We start from the raw sequence: 17,708 nt of genomic DNA, 5'->3' as shown, positions 1-17,708 counted from the left end.
GTATACCAAATTGGAGCTCCAATGTACTGTACCAAGGACTGATAGGATAAGAATATGCATTCCTGGCCTTAACCATTTCAGTAAGAAGAGGTGTCTTGTAGAAACTAGACACATCCCAGCCTGCTCTGGTACACTGCACAGCAGTTGGAGCTAGAACAATAATTGACGACCTGCCAACTTCCCTCAAACAGCATATGGTGATCTAAATGTAGGGGCAAAGGAAAATATCCTAAAGTAGAAACTTAATAACAAACTTAAGTATTATTTTGATTTGCAGTGATGGGAACTTTTTTTATATGGAAATCCTTTTTGTAAGTTATGTCTATGTTGAAATTTATCTAGCAGTATATTTTGCTTAAGCATGTTTCATGGTCTGTGTGAACCAGCTTTATTAAAATGGTTTAATAGATTTCGTAAACTTTTTCTTAACAGTATTCATACCTTCTGACCAGTCAGCTAGAATCTCAACGCATTTACTGGGAAAACAAGATAGTGCACTTGGAGAAAGATGCAGCAGAAGAGGTTAGTTGCTTTTGTTAGTGATTCTTTATTTTTCTTCCTTGCTATTCTTGCCCAAGAGAGTGGGAGAATACAACCTGTCTTCTTTACAGGTGCTTTTCCACGGTTGACCCCTCCAGGAGATGCGTTTGAATAATCTAGACCTCCACCTGGTTAGTCCTCATCTATCTCTTTCTCTTTCTCTTCCCCCCCCCCCCCCCCCCCCCACCAATTAAACTAGTAAACTTTCTTTCACATGCTGGGATTCTGACATTGGAATGGATTTTTTAATATTGACAACCCTATGATAACAGGCCAAAGGCCCATCATGCAAGACAGCACCAAGATCGAAAACAGTAGCAGTGAAAATGAAGTAAATCAAGAGTTTAGTTATTAAAAGCTTGCAGATTGTAGGAGGAAGGAAAAGCTAAGGGGCATATGGTTTGCAATATGAAATCGTGTGAGGAGCTTTGATTTCAATACGAACATCAGAAATGTCGCATAGAATTAATTACTTTTGAAGTGCAGTGACTTATATAGGCAAATGAAGTGGCCATTTTACAATTGCTAAGGTTCCACAAACATCAATGGAATGCTGATTTAATCTCTCTTTAATGGTTTTGGGAGGTAGGAATGAGGACATCCAGGAGAAATCCCTGCTCTTATGAATAGTACCTTGGAATCCTTAACATCAACCTGAACAAATAGATGTGGTTAAATGTCTGATCAAAGTATGGCACTTTGAGATTGCAGCACTCCCTCAGCATTGCATTGGAGTGTCAGCCCAGATTATGTGCTCAAGTCATGGAGTGGGGCTTGAGTCCACACTTCTGACTCCGAGGCAATAGTGCTGCCAACAGAGCCAACCTGACATGCAGTGAGGATGCAAGAAGGAGGAGGAAGAGCTTGCAAGGCATTTGATTTATTAAGTTTTGTTGTATTAGCTTTGTGGTTACCAGGCCATCTTGAGGAAATAAAGATTAAAATTAAAATATACCTACTTGATATTGGAAGTGTTACAATAGAAACCTTACATAAAGTAGATACGTCATCAACCAGAACAAAATATAACTATAGTGAAACCTGTACAAATGAACACCCCCAAAAAAGGACATCTGCAAAAAACGGACACTTATTGACAGTCCCAAATAATTTACATTGTAATAGATACAAGCTGCACCTTGAAACTACGGATACTCGCAAATTAGGAACTACGGACAGCCTTCAATGCACCGTCCATTTACAACTTAAAACATGGCTCACGCAGGTAAGTGCGAGGTGGCAGCGGGTGAAAGAAATGGTTTTTGTGGCTTGGAGATCTCTTTACCCAGCAACCATAGCTATACATGCACAGCTCTTTCTCTGCCACTATGGATGCTGGGTAATGAACTCCCCAGTCCAAAAGTCGGGAACTGCCAGGTGGGGAGTTGGGAATGGGGGGTGCTGAAATCACGTGGGGGGAGGGGGGATTGGGGTGGAGAGGAAGACTGGGGAAGAGGGAGACTGGGGAATGGTGGCTTGGGGGTGGGGGGGGGGGGGGAGAGGAAATGAGGGCTCGTGGAGAGAGATGGAGACTGGGGAATGGCTAGGGGGGAAGATGGGGTCTGGGGGCTCGGGGGAGATGGGGAATGGGGGCTTGGGGGAGAGATGGAGACTGGGGAATGGGGGCTGTGTTGAGAGATGGAGACTGGGGGCTTGTGGGGAGAGATGGAGAGAATGGTTTCCCCTTTTCCCTGCCCTTGGTTTCCCTTCCTCGTCTGTTCCTGGTGCCTCCTGGTTATTGGAACTTCTCACACAACAGCTCGCTGGCGTGAAATCACAAATAAAGATTTTCAACTATAGGGGACCCAACCTTTATACGGTAAATCCAATAACATTTGTAGATGTCATGTGGTCAGAACATCACGTGATCAAACTTCCAGGAATGCCTCCAACCAGAGTTGGCAACCCTACACCAGTATGTCAGGTACTGATGAGCTGCTAACAGCCCGCTACCCCAGCACTTCAAACGTTAGCAGCTGCAGCACACGGACGAAGGGGGTCCCGGATAGGGATCTGAAGGACATTAATCCCCCCCAATTTGGCTGGGATCCCCCAAGCACCCCGGCCCCACAGCAAGCACCTTGCCCTGTGCAGGCTGCTAACATAGCAGATCCCAGGATCAGGACATCCTTCCCTCAGTGGAAAAGGACCCCGTTATGGCATGGACTGGGAAACCCAACGAACGGAAAATGAACTGAAATCGCATCCTGCCGGCAGGGCTCCAGAATTAGGCACGATCCCACATTCTGGCAAAAAAAAAGTAAGGACTGTTACATGAGAGACAACCAATCCTAGGACATTTTGAAAATAAGCACACCTGCAAATAAAGGGCACCTGATGCAAGTTCCTAGGGTGTCCCTAATTTATGGGTTTCACTGTATATTCATTGAAAATATGAACATTTATTTCCTTTCCAAACCAATAATGTGTACACATTTTTAAAAATTGAACTTTTCCTTTTAGCACTGCAAACCACATAACGATGTTTACTTTGAGGATTAATAGTGAAAATATTTTTTCATTCTCTCATTATTATCATACGTTTAGGCTCCTTATGCTGACTTATTTCATTTTAGTTTGTTTCTAACCTCTTTATCCACATCATCCTGAAACTTGGGGAGGACAGTGTTCCTAGCATGGAAGTTGAATTTCTAGGAGGAGTGGAGGAAATACTAAAAGAAATATAAATTTCAGGTAAAGCAGTCACTGATAGATTGAGGAAGTTCAAGGAAGACAAGGAATCAGGACCTGATGAGCTTCATACAAGAGCACTTATTGTTTGCCGAAATCAGCCATGTCCTTGCCACTATCTATAAGGAATCGTTAAAAACAGTAGCAGCACTCAAGGATCAGAAAATAGCAAACATAATACCAGTTTTTAAAAGTGGGCATTTGGATGACCTACGGAACCACAGACGAGTGAACCTAACAAACAGTTTGGTGAAAATGATATAATTCATGTGAAACATTTAGATGGAGAACCTTTACACAAGAGCAGGAGTAGGCCATTCAGCCCTTTGAGCCTGTTCCGCCATTCAGTGAGATCATGGCTGATCTGCATCCTAACTCCTTTTACTTGCCTTGGCTCCACATCCCTTAATACCCCCGGCTAGCAAAAATCTATCGATCTCAGATTTAAAATTATTAATTGAGCTAGGATCTACTGCTTTTCGTGGGAGAGAATTCCACACTTCTCCCACTCTTTGTTTGTAGAAGTGTTTCCTAACTTCTCTCCTGAATGGTCTGGTTCTGATTTTAAGGTTATGTCCCCTTGTCCTAGACTCCCCTACCAGTGTAAAAAGTTTCTCTCTATCTACCCTATCAATTCCTTTCAAAATCATAAATAAAATCCCTTCAATATGTAACCTCTCTGTATAATTTAACCCTTGGAGCCCATTTACTTTATTATATTAATATGCTATGCAGTTTGGAGCTTTCATCCTCTCTATATGGTGTCTAGTTGAAATATCAACTGTCCAGAGGACACCTGAACAGGTTCTATAGTTCAGTCTAATACTAATTGGCTATATATATATATATATATGCAAAAATATTACATAGTCTTGCACTAAAAAACTGCAGTACAACAAATCCTATCAGCGGATAATTTGAAATGCTGGAAATCTGAATTAGAAACAGAAATGTTGGAAGTATAAAGATTTTTATGTTAACCTGTCTTTTCAAATGCTGTGAACCTGCAGCGTATTTCCAGTGCATTCTGTTTTTACAGCCTTCGAACCATTATTTTTAAGGACATCTAACTTGACATCTATTGCAACTAAAAATTTAGTAAAGCACAAAATGATTAGGACCAATAAAGTAGTTTATGATAAAAATGTGGTAAACTCTGAGACTGGAAGTAGCTGAATGAAGAACGATCTAAATTACAACATTGGTAAATTATCTTCAGTGATGTTTTCTCAGTTTGACCCTATTCTATTTCATCTTTTCAGATCAACAATATGAAAACAAAATTCAAAGAAACCATTGAAAAGTGTGACAGTCTGGAGCAGAAACTGAACGAACTGATGAAAGACAAACAAGCTCTTGAGAGAAAGTAAGCCGTTTTTGCAACAAATGTTCTGCCAACCCCATAAATTTCAGAAAAGTAAACATCAGTTCCACAGGTGATGTGGTAGCTTCCACTTCCCCTTTCTCAAGTTTCTTCCCTTCTTTGCTCTGCTCTCCTAAAGGTGGTGTCTCAGCCAAGAATCCAGACACCCAAGTGGCTATTGTTCATTTATGAACTGAGTTGGTAAGTGTGAGCAGGCTGTTCATTTGACAGGGATATTATAACTGATCCTGTCCTTATCAGACAGCCACACATTTGTGCTTTCCAGCACTGTTTACTGGATAGCAATCAAGAGAAGAAAAATGTATTAATTTATTTCCCTTCTTCCTCCCATCCCCAAGTTATGGATACTGAGGCCAATTATAGTGTTCTATCTTACTTTTAAAATAAATAAATTCTTTCACATTTATTTTTAATTTAATCAAAGCTTCCTTCTGTGTGATTTTCCCCAGCTAGTAGGGTAAAGAAATTAACAGTGCTGACACTCAGCATCACAAGCCCATCAATTGAATTTATTCTTAAAATATGACCCATTGTAGTAGTTTCATTTAGAATCATCATCTGTGACAGAATTATAGATGATCATTTTTGCAGTTCTGCCACGTGGTATAATGCAAAGGTAACTCTGACCTGCTAAGTTGGCTAGAAAGGCATTTTGTTTTGCTGATCCACTGAGGAGAAGATATGTTTGTGGCCCAGCAGTCAATGAACAATAATCTATCAGTTGTAACTTAAAACCACTTGACCAGATTTTAACCAATTCATAAGTGTCCTTTTCTTGTGCGTCACAGACTTTTTGAAAATTGGCAGGCTTGAAACAAGGCATTTTGTTTACAGGAAATTATATCTCCTCAATAACCTAAAAAAATTACACTAAAGTTGAGTGATTTTCCCCTCACTTTTGGAAAACAAACATGTTGACAATTGTCAGTGCATCAGACTGTTGATCTGCAAAACCATCGCCAAGTGAACTGTTTTAGAAAAAATAAGTTTTTGGTTCAACATTGGTGCAGCCATTTAGAGCAAAGCAATTGTAGTATGTGGGTTCATGATGGCAAGTTCCCTCACACAGAGTTCCCGATGTCAGTTACTCCATCAGGAAGGTACTTAATTAAAGCTGAGTATTTCCCCACAGGGACAGAAGGAAAATTAGAGAGCCTTGGTTGCTCCCATGCAATTCTAATTGTATTAACCAATGCCTGGGAGCAGGTTTCTAATTCATTCTGTCAGGTGGAGATGTTGAATGGCGCACGTCTGTTGCAATCAAAGCTTTTGAAGGTTTCTTTTTGGATCTTTGTCAGACTTTGTGGGGCTTTTTTATTGAATTTTCAAAAGATTTTATCCACATACATATTTTATGAAACTATTGTATATTTTTATTGCATGATGCTTGCGAAAGAAGTACGTTCAGGTTTTTGGGGCATGGTTTTGCCTGCATTGGGAGCAATGTAGCTTTAAGGGCTGAAACAATTTGTTCTTGCTGCCTGGGGTTTATTTTGGTCAGGGACAGGGGGGAAGTTGGGGGGTGATCCTGCCTATTAGTAGTGAGATTGTCCTGGCTGATCTGTGGGTGGACCTCTTACCAGTCTGCAATCACTTCCTGGAATGTGGATTGAGGAGAGGGAGGAATTGCTTGGTATTGAACATCCAAGTGACATTTGATCACGCTAGTTTTGATGAGAATATGTCCCATAAATTGTTTGAGGGCTTCATTTTGGAAATATGCACCTTCTTGCCACTTGTAACAAGAGCTGTGGTAGTCTGTATGTTGGTTGGGGGAGGTGGTGGGCACTCTTTTTGATTTTCTCTGTAGGCATGATTTCTAAACTCTGTTTAAATTCCTGTAAAGTCCAACTTGTGTTGCTTGTAAAGTTCAGAGGCTATTTAGACTTGAATCAGAACTTTCTAAGAGACTTGTATGTCCCTTCATATCAAAAGATACTTTCTGTGTGTGATTAACAGGTTCTCACACATAAGAATTTGCGTCATGGCAAAAATGTCAAATATTTGTACAAACAACAATGTTTAAAGTGCTGTGTAGACCTATAGTCTTTCAGTTATATAGTCTTTCAGATGAGACGTTAAACCGAGGCCCCCGTCTCTCCTCTCAGGTGGATGTAAAAGTTCCCACGGCACTATTTCGAAGAAGAGCAGGGAGTTATCCCTGGTGTCCTGGCCAATATTGATCCCTCAACCAACATCACTGAGAAACAGATTATCTGGTCATTATCACTTTGCTGTTTGTGGGACCTTGCTGTGCGCAAATTGGCTGCCGCAGTTCCTACATTACAACAGTGACTACACTTCAAAAATACTTCATTGGCTGTAAAGCACTTTGGGACGTCCTGAGGTAGTGAAAAGAGGTATATAAATGCAAGTCTGTCTGTCTTTTAAAATACTAGTGTTTATTTCATGCTAATATTTTTGTATTAGCCCTACATTTTTTTGAAGATTGTACCCTTTTAGTTTGCAATGAATGACGTTTGCATGCCTTTTGAGTACTTAACCGTTTCAGTGGTTTTACCAGAACTTTCTACACATTTCCTCAGCAGATTTTACAAATGAAAACTATGTTTCTACTTGGCTAGCATTATGATTCTATAAAAACAAGCACTTTTTCCTTAAGAAAGGTAAAGTTTAAATTTGAATATATAGTAGCTGTAGTAAAAGTCAAACGTAATTGACCAACGTTTGTTGACATTGCAGCTGGTGCAAAATGAGTTGTGTAACTGTAGCCTGTCGACATACTGATCATCCAAGTCAAAGTTCTATTCCAGCAGTACTTTTGGCATTGTTTATTTTACTGAAATACTGTGCTAGTCACAAACTGTTGAAGCAGTTTGAAATGGTATTTTAGCCTATTAAATTTTACCACACCCACTATTAGGGCTTTAAAAAGTGGGGCAGGGTTGTTAAGTATTTATTTATAACATTATGTGGAATGAATACAATACAGTAGCAAATTTAGAGGATTAAGTCCCAAATACAATCCTTTGCCAAAACAGTCGTAATGTTTAGGGCAGTTATAATTTGTATCCAGTCGTATAGTGCTTTTGGTGCTAGACGTGGTAGACCTAAATTTAGGGTGCATCCATATTGCATGTCCCGCATAATTTGATCTGACCAGAAATTCTCATTAATAAGCTTTGTGGGCAGGAACTTCTTGTTCAAAAAATGTTTGCTCTCTTTTTGGATATATGTTACCAGTACAGGAAATATTTACGATAGGAAACTGCCACCATGACGAAAGCACTGTCATTTTTTTAATGCATTTTCCTATGCCAGATGCAGATAGGACTGGGGTTTGAGATGTATTGCACAGTTAAGAGCCAAAAGCTATAAATAAATGAGCATTCAGCTCTTCTGGAATTCTAATTGGGATGTTCCAATATGGTTTTTAAAGATGTCTCTTTTCATGCCATTCTGCTAGGTGTTCTCAATTGAACAACAAAGTTATGAAACTAGGCAATGAACTGAAAGAGGAGCAAGAAATGAACAAGTGCCTGCGAGCTAATCAGATCCAGCTACAAACCAAACTGAAGGAAGAGGAGAAGAAGCTGAAGGACACATGCGATGAGAAAGACCGACAGATTACAGAGGTGCAGGAACAGCTGCGAGATGTCATGTTCTACCTGGAGACTCAGCAAAAGATCAATCAAATGCCAGCAGACACTCGGCAGGAGATTCAGGAGGGACAGATAAATATTGCAGTGGCATCTGCTGCACCGTCACCTGGAGCCATAACCAAACAGACCTCCAGGAGAGGAAGAGGCAAAAGGAGCAAATAGTTGAGCTTTCTCATTTTTGAAAGAGGAAGGAAAAAAAAAACAAAAACAAAAAAACCTCCTGGGAGGTGTGTGTATATTTGCTTATTTTCAGTGCTGACTACTAACATACTTGTGTTATCATTGATTCTATATTCAAGAATTGCCAGTTTTTTTGGCAGTTGGGCTATATTCTGCATTGTGCAGAAAAATTATTTAATACAACATTATTGATTTGTATTTGCTGGTATTATAGCTTAAGTGTATGAAGCCATGTAATTGAGAGGTTTGCAGAACATCTCTAACTACTCTAGCACAATGAATAATTCACAATAATTTACTGCTCATGCACGTTAACATTAAACTTATCCATCCTCGTATTTTTCAACTAGCTTGAAATTTACAAGCTTACTCATTAGACCTGCAAATCCAGCACTTACACACACTACTTGGATTATAGGCTATATGGTCTACGTGGAAATAAGAATATAGTTGACACTACAGTCATTCAAATCTGCACAGTATGCATACCTGGAACATTGGAGGACACAGTGTGAATTTAAAAGAAAATTTAAATCAAGTGTTTCTGCACAAGTTTATTGTTGAAAGTAGATTTTTTTGTGGACCAGGTGATGTAGTGAGTCAGAGCACTGCTTTCATCTGGAATCTCAGCATAACTATAGCCAGACTAATGACATGCCATCTCTGGCAGCTGATAGATACCTCACTGAAATGAGTTTGGGCAGTTTAAGTTCAGTTCTTATTGACTGCAAGTCCACAAGAGAAAATTGTCCATAATTCAACATTAATTGAGAATTTATTCATAAAATGAGTGATGTGGATAATGGAAGTGTTACAGTCGTGGAGTAGCTTGCATTTAGTGATATACCTGACCTGCAAGTGATAAATGTTGCCGGTAGGGAAAAGAATGGAGATTCCTCAGTGTTAGAACCCCATGTGAAATGACAAAATATAAATAAAAGTAGATAGATGTCTTTAAAAGAAAAATGTGTATTAAGTTTACTGAACTGATGGTTGCAGTTAATTGAAAGGATGAGGGTCCATCAAATTAACTAACTTATTATAAGCATTTAACTTTTAGAATATAAAAATTAAGGTATTCTTGAAAGAAAACTGACAAAACCATTTCTGTACATGCACTGACTTTAACAGCCAGGTTTTGTGACAGTGACGGATAATCCACAGTAAAACCACATTTTTCCCACGGATGTGACTGGTAAATTAACTGTTGACAGGATTGATAATTCACTTGTAAAATAAAAGAATGATGAGCAGTGTGGAATATTCCAGAAATAAAGATGGGCTGTGGTTCACCATACATCACATACCCAAAGAATAAACTGAATATCTCACTAGTGTCTCCAGGTGTTACTTCACTTGTATCAAAGACCATTGCAACTCATTTGCACCTGTAGCACTCCAGTTCTTTTATATTTGTGGGGAAAAAGAATCCTGCAGTAAACGACCCTTGATTTTTAAGAGATTTTATTTCCAATTCACATGATTTTGTTCTTTCTGACCAGCTTGCAGCTAACATCTGTTTTTTTTCATGTAATTTTTATTTTTAGAGGGTTTTTTTGGCAATACATAGATTTCCTAAGCAGAACCTTGTGCATATTAAATATGGCCAAAATTGCTGCATCTAAAAGACTGGAACAAGTTTTAAAAACTCCAGTTGGACATGTAAATATGTGAGTCTTTACAATACAACAGAAAAAAGCATTTGCCCCTTATTTGGAACTCAGTTGAGTTGAAATTTGTGATGAATTAACCCTATTTCATTTAGTCATTTATATAACTAAGAATGGAAAGGAACTTGGTAGATTACCAAACCATCTAAGCTACCTCCATTCTCTCATTTGTGGTCGAGTCAGCAGTAAATATATTGTCCAACGGTTGCAGTACTTAGCAGGAAGCTTAGAACTCTTGTAATGCCAGATTCAGATGTGATTCTGTGGTTTGTGTAAACAATGAAACTTAGAAAAAAAGATTGTGAGATAATATATTATGAAAGTTAATTTAAAGAGAAAGGAAACTTTTTGAATTCATGTACTTCATTTTTGAATGAACCTTAATCCACTAGTTATTAGCATTTTGCAGTTTATAAAGAAATCTAAAGATGCAAGATTACTTTCACTTTGCTTTCTGAGTAAATCTTATTATAGTGGTTAAATATAACGGATAATGGTTGATGTTAGACAGCTGTAGATTGATAGATGTTGAGTGAATTGCCAAGCAGGTAAATTGAAGTAAAAAAAAATCTGTAAGAGATGTCTGTAACCTGTCCTTGGGAACCACTAGCATATCATTTTTAGCCACACTGCACAAAAAGGCATTTCTTAAAATAATTTTTGTAGATGTTTTGCGACAAATGTCTCTGAAGAAAAACGTACAGGTGTAAATTATTATCTACAGCCAAACCATGTTACCTCTTAATGGAGGTATTAATATATCCGTTTTGTAAATAACATTTTATGCACTCAATTTATTTTAAATGCCTTAATTTTTTTTGTTTGAGAGATGTTGAATCTTGAAGTGCAAAATGATGCTTTTGGCATGAAACTCTTCGAGCTGGATCACTGTATTGTAATTTTACATAGTGTATCTAATTTGGTCCATTCTACCTAATTTCAGTAAACTGAGCAATAATACTGTCATAAGTGTGAATCGGGCAGTACAAACATGACTTGTGCAAAAAAACGTCGATTCAGAATGGAACAAACCAGAGCTCTGTGTTTCAGGACTTTGTTGCAGCCCTAGTTGTAAAAAAAAGAACTATCATAGGATTGTTTTTACAGAATAAAAATTGTTGCACAGTTTAAACATTTACTTTTTGTTTCTGTTGTCTTCCATGCTGCCCTCATCCCACTCCATCCAGCTGAATTCCTTTTCCCACCTTCCTAAAGGATCTAACTCCTGCTGAGGTACAGTTCCACAAGCACCAACTTCCCTCTGGTACCTCAGCCAAGTGGCCATTTTTCATGAGGCAGTCTAGATGGTGAGTACAAGCAGGCTATTCAACTGAGGGCAGCATCACATCCAAATTCAATCCTGTCACCTTATGTCCACACACATGCACTTAGATCAAAAGCGATCAGAAGTGAAACCATGGTTGCCTTTTTTCCTCCTAGTCCAGGACTTCCAGCTCTAGTGCCCCAGCTGAGACCAGGTAACTTAACACAGACTTCCTGGTCTACATGCCCTAGTTCTATACTGAGCAGTGTGTTTAGCCATTGAGGGAGAACTTCATTCCCCTTTAAAACAATCTTCCCCCAGGAAAGTTCCATGAGAACATTTCACAAGGAACTAACATGCTCAGGGAGGGAAAATCTGGAAATTGCATTTATCGTGTGTCATTATTTCTACAGGGAAAAGGACAGATCCTTGAAAATTTCCACTATCTTAATTTTTAATTTATCTTGATCATTTTTATTCCCTCCCTCACTTGGTGGCTGGCAAGAAGTAAGTCCAAAATAAACCAGGCTCTCACCAGAATGGGGCATGCTACTGAGTATTTATATGAAGTGGGCTGGAACCTTGGCTTCCACTGGGATTCAACCAGTGAATATAGAATCATGAAAAGCTAAACATGCCTGCATATAATTTCAAACCTAACAAAATTTGTCCCATTTCATATTTCCTTGTTCAATTTCCAGTGTTGACAACTAATTTTAAAAAAAATTACTGTGCCATTGCAGATAAAATTAAATGGTTTGTTTCAATTTAACAAGGAACCTCAAATAAATTCTTAATCCATTGATGTAATTTTTTGAGGCAGTTCAGCGGTAACAAATTCCCATTATGAAATAAAATTCTGAACTAGCAGATAAAAATAATATCCTTCCCCATGCATCACATAAGCAGTTGCTTAACCATTCCTCCAAATCAAACTAGTTATTTATTTATATTTGCTATGGGGTTATGAATGCCCCACTGCAAAAGCACATTTTTGTTTGCTTCCAATGCATGGTCAATAACTGAGAACCAAGTTCTAAAACAACTGGGCATCAATAAGAGTAGATGAAATGCCACTTTAAAAAAAAACCCAGTCATGACTTCATGCAGAATGTTGTAACTTTTGCTTATATATGGATTACATTTTGCAAAGAACAATTAAAAAAAAAACTTGTGGTTTCCTAAAAGCAAACACAAGTTAACATACCCATGTAAATATAATAGTTCAACATAGTGAGTTTGCATCTCAGTCTTGACCATCATCCTGACCTCACTGAGGAGTTTTACCAGAGCTGCCTGACTGGTGAAACAAAAAGGGAAAAATTATTCCAGCAAGGGAAACTAATAAATTCTGCAAGTTACAGCAAATGTTAAAAAGTACAGGAGGGAAACAGTTCATAGAAGTGAGAAAGGCAATTTTCTAAATTTGAAGATTAAAAAAATTAAAGGAAAAATAACTATAAAGAGAGATATGTCATATGTGCAATTGTCAGCAGAGGAGGGGCGAAGGGCATTATGGAGTAGGAAGAATAGGGGCAGTAAATTGGGAAGAGGAATGCAAGGCTGCATTTATACTGCCACTTCCATGTTGATGCAAAGGAGTTTTGGGTGCCAATGACTGCAGCATCAGATCTTGATTGGACTCTTGAGTGTATTCAAAGGTGCAGGAGATGAGTAAACAGTCAGATTATAAAACAAAACAAAATTGAACTGGCAGGACTCAACAGAGAACGAAAAGCAAAAAGGCAAAGGAGAAAACAATTCATGGAAGAACACAATTCCTTGAAGTTGAAAATTAAAAAATTATTACAGCATACCTCCCTTCAGGAGCCTCTCTCATTGCTTAGGCTTGGCAATAGGTGACTGTAATGTCGATTGTGAACGTCCATCAATTTTCTTTGAACAGCTCGCTTTTTTTCGGATTACTTAGGAGAGCATTTCCAGCATCTAAATTGGGCCAAAGTGCGGTGCTGCTTTAAAGCATGAACAGGGGTTCTAGCACATCAGAATGGAGCCACAGTGAAAATCTGAAATCATGCATCAGGTTTACTTGGTTGCAGCTATATCTGTAATTCTGTGCCTTGCATTTTTGGGATGTGTGTTCCAACCCACAGTTCCTGTCCTTGTTACACTCTTAAACTGGGATATGGCAAATGGAGTATTTTTATGAAACACTTCCATTGAAGTTGGTAAAACCAAATAACTTTTCACGTGATTCTCTTAAAATTCTGCTTGTTCTCCTAATGATCTAATTCTTACTTGAAAGAACTGCTCTTCCATAACTACTAGCTTCAGATTTATGTCTTAATTATGGGAAATCAACCACTCAAGAGATCTAAGATGAAAAATGGAAGATATTAGCTGTGTGGAGGTTGGACAGCACTTTGACATTTCCAGGAATTTTAATTTTTTCAGAACCTTCTCAGTGGTTTAAAGTCGAGCTCCATCAGGATGCATGCAATGGTCATAATATAAGCTTTCACACCCCATTAAGAACAGGTCTTGGAGGAGGGTAAACGTCTTGGTGCCTGAAGTCAAAAGTAAGCTTGGAAGACTAGTCCACACCTTAAACTCATGGCTTTAGTATTCAATCTGAACATTAAACCCTTTAACCTCATGAGCCTAAATTAAAATATCAGAATTGCAATTTTCAGACATCACTACTAATATTCTGAATTAATCGAATTGCCTTAGTCGCTGGTTTTCTCAACAATTTTATACCATTATTTTCTCTACTTTCCTAAAGGTGACACTTGAGCTGGATGGGGATAGTTGCAAGGACATTGACAACCTTCTAATACGTCATCAAGGTGTCTATTCTTAATTTCTGAAGCTAGGAAGTTGAGTGTTGGCTGAGTTTTCAACTGCTGGGAAATGATAGCTCAGCCCAACCTTACCTGATATCCATTCACATATACAACTGTAGCAAAGATCATTAGTTACCAATCAGGAGTAGAGACCTAGACTGAGTTTTATTTTTGCTTCCACATCCCTAGCCTGAGGATGCTGAGGCTAATTATGGTTCCTCAGATGGGCTAACTCAGCACAGGCTTTAGATCTTTCTGGTCTGTATGATGCAAGACAATGCCACATGGAACATTTACCCATGGAGCCAGTCCCAAACATTTACTGATACAAGGACAGCACAATTTTTAGACCATATACAAAATATTTGTTTGAGGTGCTACATGAATTCTATTCGCCCAAGAAATTCCATTGCCTTTCTTTTTGTTTGGCTGTAATAAATTTAAAAAGGATCACTAGTTCCATTACTTGTATAAGAAAGAACCTGCATTTATATAAAGCCTTTCATGACCTCAGTTCATCCCAAAGTGCTTTACAGCCAATTAAGTACTTTTTGAAGTGTAGCTGCTGTTGTAATGCAGGAAACGTGGCAGTCAATTTGCGCACAGCAAGGTCCCACAAACAGCAATGAAATAATGACCAAATAATCTGTTTTAGCAATGTTGGTTGAGGGATAAGTATTGGCCAGGATTCAATGCCAGGGAGAACACCCTTGCTCTTCTTGGAATAGTGCCATGGGATCTTTTACGTCCACCTGAGAGGGCAAACAAGATCTTGGTTTAACGTCTCATCCGAAAGACAGTACCTCCAACAGTGCAACGCCCCCTCAGTACTGCACTGAAGTGTCAGCCTAGATTATGTGCTCAAGTCCCTGGACTTGAACCCACAACCTTCTGACTCAGAGGCGGGAGTGCTACCACTGAGACACAGCAGACATCCAGTAAATTGTAATATGTAGACAAAATTAATAGTCAAAAATATTCCCTGTTGTTTGAATCATTATGCACTTGGGTAAATCTATCTCAAAAGATGGGTCATTGGTTGGTGGATTATCATAGCAGGAAATAAGAGAACCTAAAACTACCACCAGCATGAAGATCAGTTCCTATAAGTTGCATCCATTTATGTGGTCTAGTTTAAAACAAAATTATCTTGGATGGTGCACACCATAGACCAATCCTAGTTTGACTTAACTACAAAGAGCAGTGAACAGTTGAGCAGAATTGCTCTAGCTTGCACTCCAACTTGACAGATACAATCTCTTCCTAAATAAAGTCACTTCAGGATGGTTGCCCAAGACATGGAAAATTAAGAAAGGTTGGTCATTAATTTTTATTTTATTTGTAGTGTTCCTGATTCACCTTCCATTTAGCTGTTTTTGCACCTTCCTGTAGATCTCAGTGTGGAGCAGTTTGAGGTTCTTCAGTTTTGTTTTCTGAATTTGTCATATCGGTTGTAAAATACATATGTAGAACACAGGCATAGCAAATGTAAAAGCTTCAAGACTGTTGGGAGTATTCTAATGCCTTCAGGATATAGAATCATAGAAAGGTTACAGCATGGAAGAAGGCCATTTGGCCCATCGAGTCCGTGCCGGCTCTATGCAAGTGCAATCCAGCTAGTCCCACTCCCCCGCCCTTTGAAACAAAAAAAATCCTAACACTGTCAACCACTGCATAACTATTAAAATTTATTTTGTAATTATAGTTTTAATTAATAGGGGAAAAATCCTTGCTCCTCTGTTACCTTGTCTCTGGTTGACAAAAGAAAACTGAATGAAAAGCAAAGAAATCTGAAACAAAAACAGAAAATACTGGGAACACTCAGCAGGTCAGGCAGTATTTGTGGAGAAGATGTTAATGTTTTGGATGTGGATCCTTTGTCAAAACTGGAAGATATTATAGATGATCAGCATTTAAAAAGCAATAGAGCAAAGGGTAGTGGAAAACCACACAAAAAAGAAAAAGATCTGTTGAGTACATAAGTGGAAAACAGGAGATGGTTAAAATGCCAATAAGTGCCAGAATGCCAGAAGTAATATTGTATTAGCATGAGACAAAAGGAGGCATGAGAGAAATCAAAGAAATAAGATACAGAGAACGTGTGAATAGCTGAAAGAATGGGAGATGAGGCAGGTAGAATTGGATCCACAAAAAATTACCAAAGCGGAGTAGGCTCCAACAGCCAAGATTCTATAGAAGAAAGTAACAGGTTGACACCAGGAGTGCAGAGCTGTTTGCCAGCACTGTGTTCTAATGGAGGGTCACCACCCGCTCTTTTCCCCCATCCCCCAAAATGCTGGCATCCCCATCCCACATTGTCAGCACTTCCTGCCGAAGAGAAAGTGGGAGCCAGAGTTAAGGTTTGAAGCTATTAAAGTCAATATTATGGCCAGAGGGCTGCAAAGTGCCTGGTAGAAAGATATGGTGCTGCTCCTCAAGGTTGTGTTGAGCATTCCAACTGAAGCTAAGAGAGGGCAGGGTGGAAGTGGAATGGGGAATTGAAGCAGCAAGAAGGCAATGTGCCACCACCTTCTCAGGGGATGTAGAAGTGGACAATAAATGCAGCCTTGCCAGTGTCACCCATATCCTGAGAACAATTTTTTTAAAACTTTGGGGAAAAAATGGATCAATTTGATTGGGTGATTGTGTGGATTGTGAGTTCCTTATGACTTTTCAAACCTTTTTGATACAGATAGCTCAACAAATCAACATGATGAATTGAACAGATAGTGGTCATTTAAGCCAATTATTAAAGCGTGGCAAATGTTTCAATGCTAGTCACCCTGGATATACATACACACGTAAAGCTGAGGTGCGCTGGATGCCAGACTTTAATTATACAATGTAAATATGCGCTAATCTTTTTTCTTTCTGTGTGGCCATAAACAAGTACAATTGTTAGACTAAAACAATTGTTTCAATGCTTTTCCTTGTTGCGCTTTACCCATGTTTGTTTACACACAAAAGGGCTTAAAATCACAGTCTACGTGCAAAGTCTAATCACAATCTAGAGGTCACTCGGTAAAAAAAAAATGGCTACAACTCTTAAGAAATGGGCTGGGAAGTTATATTGCTCACGATATGAAAGTAGTTAGAGTTCTGCAGACTAGCAACGTTAATTTGTGAAAATGAACTGTATGAATGAATTAGGCAGAAATGGTTTTGTTCACTGCTGCCTGCTCCCCTGCCCTGATAACCCCAGCTTTGCTTGCAATGATTCCATCTGCTCTGTACAGCAATCCGGGCAACGCACATTCCCTCACGTGCCACTGCCGCACTCACTACATTTAAAATAAACCTCCGCCGATGCCGGTGAGGTCAAAGGTGAAAAATGGGCAGGGGAGGGAGAAGACAAAAAAAAAATCCCCAGCAGGAAGGGTCCGTAAATCATTAACCGTCAGTAGAAACGGCAGCGCCGTCCCCCCGGATATAAGAGGGTGGTTTGCGCTTTGTGTTCGAAGCTTATCCCTGTTTTTTTTTTGGTGTGCGGCGCGTGTATGTGTGTTGGGGGCTCGGGCAGGGTGTAAATGCGCCAGAGGAGCGCGTGTG

General features: G+C 39.1%; 1 protein-coding gene across 2 annotated transcripts in view; it reads left to right on the top strand.

Annotated features, from left to right (window-relative positions):
• brap (BRCA1 associated protein) overlaps positions 1-11,220 on the top strand; it is a 42,134-nt gene extending 30,914 nt beyond the window's left edge. For both annotated transcript variants that reach the window (XM_068005870.1, XM_068005871.1), the window contains exons 10-12: positions 433-522; positions 4,494-4,597; positions 8,043-11,220. In XM_068005870.1, coding sequence (XP_067861971.1) covers positions 433-522; positions 4,494-4,597; positions 8,043-8,400 — 552 coding nt within the window. In that variant the 3' untranslated portion in view covers positions 8,401-11,220. The remainder of the gene's footprint in view (positions 1-432; positions 523-4,493; positions 4,598-8,042) is intronic.
• The last annotated feature ends 6,488 nt before the right edge of the window (positions 11,221-17,708 follow it).

Source organism: Heptranchias perlo, chromosome 25, assembly GCF_035084215.1.
Source record: "Heptranchias perlo isolate sHepPer1 chromosome 25, sHepPer1.hap1, whole genome shotgun sequence".
NCBI lineage: Eukaryota > Metazoa > Chordata > Chondrichthyes > Hexanchiformes > Hexanchidae > Heptranchias > Heptranchias perlo.
This window is presented reverse-complemented; position numbering and strand designations above follow the sequence as displayed.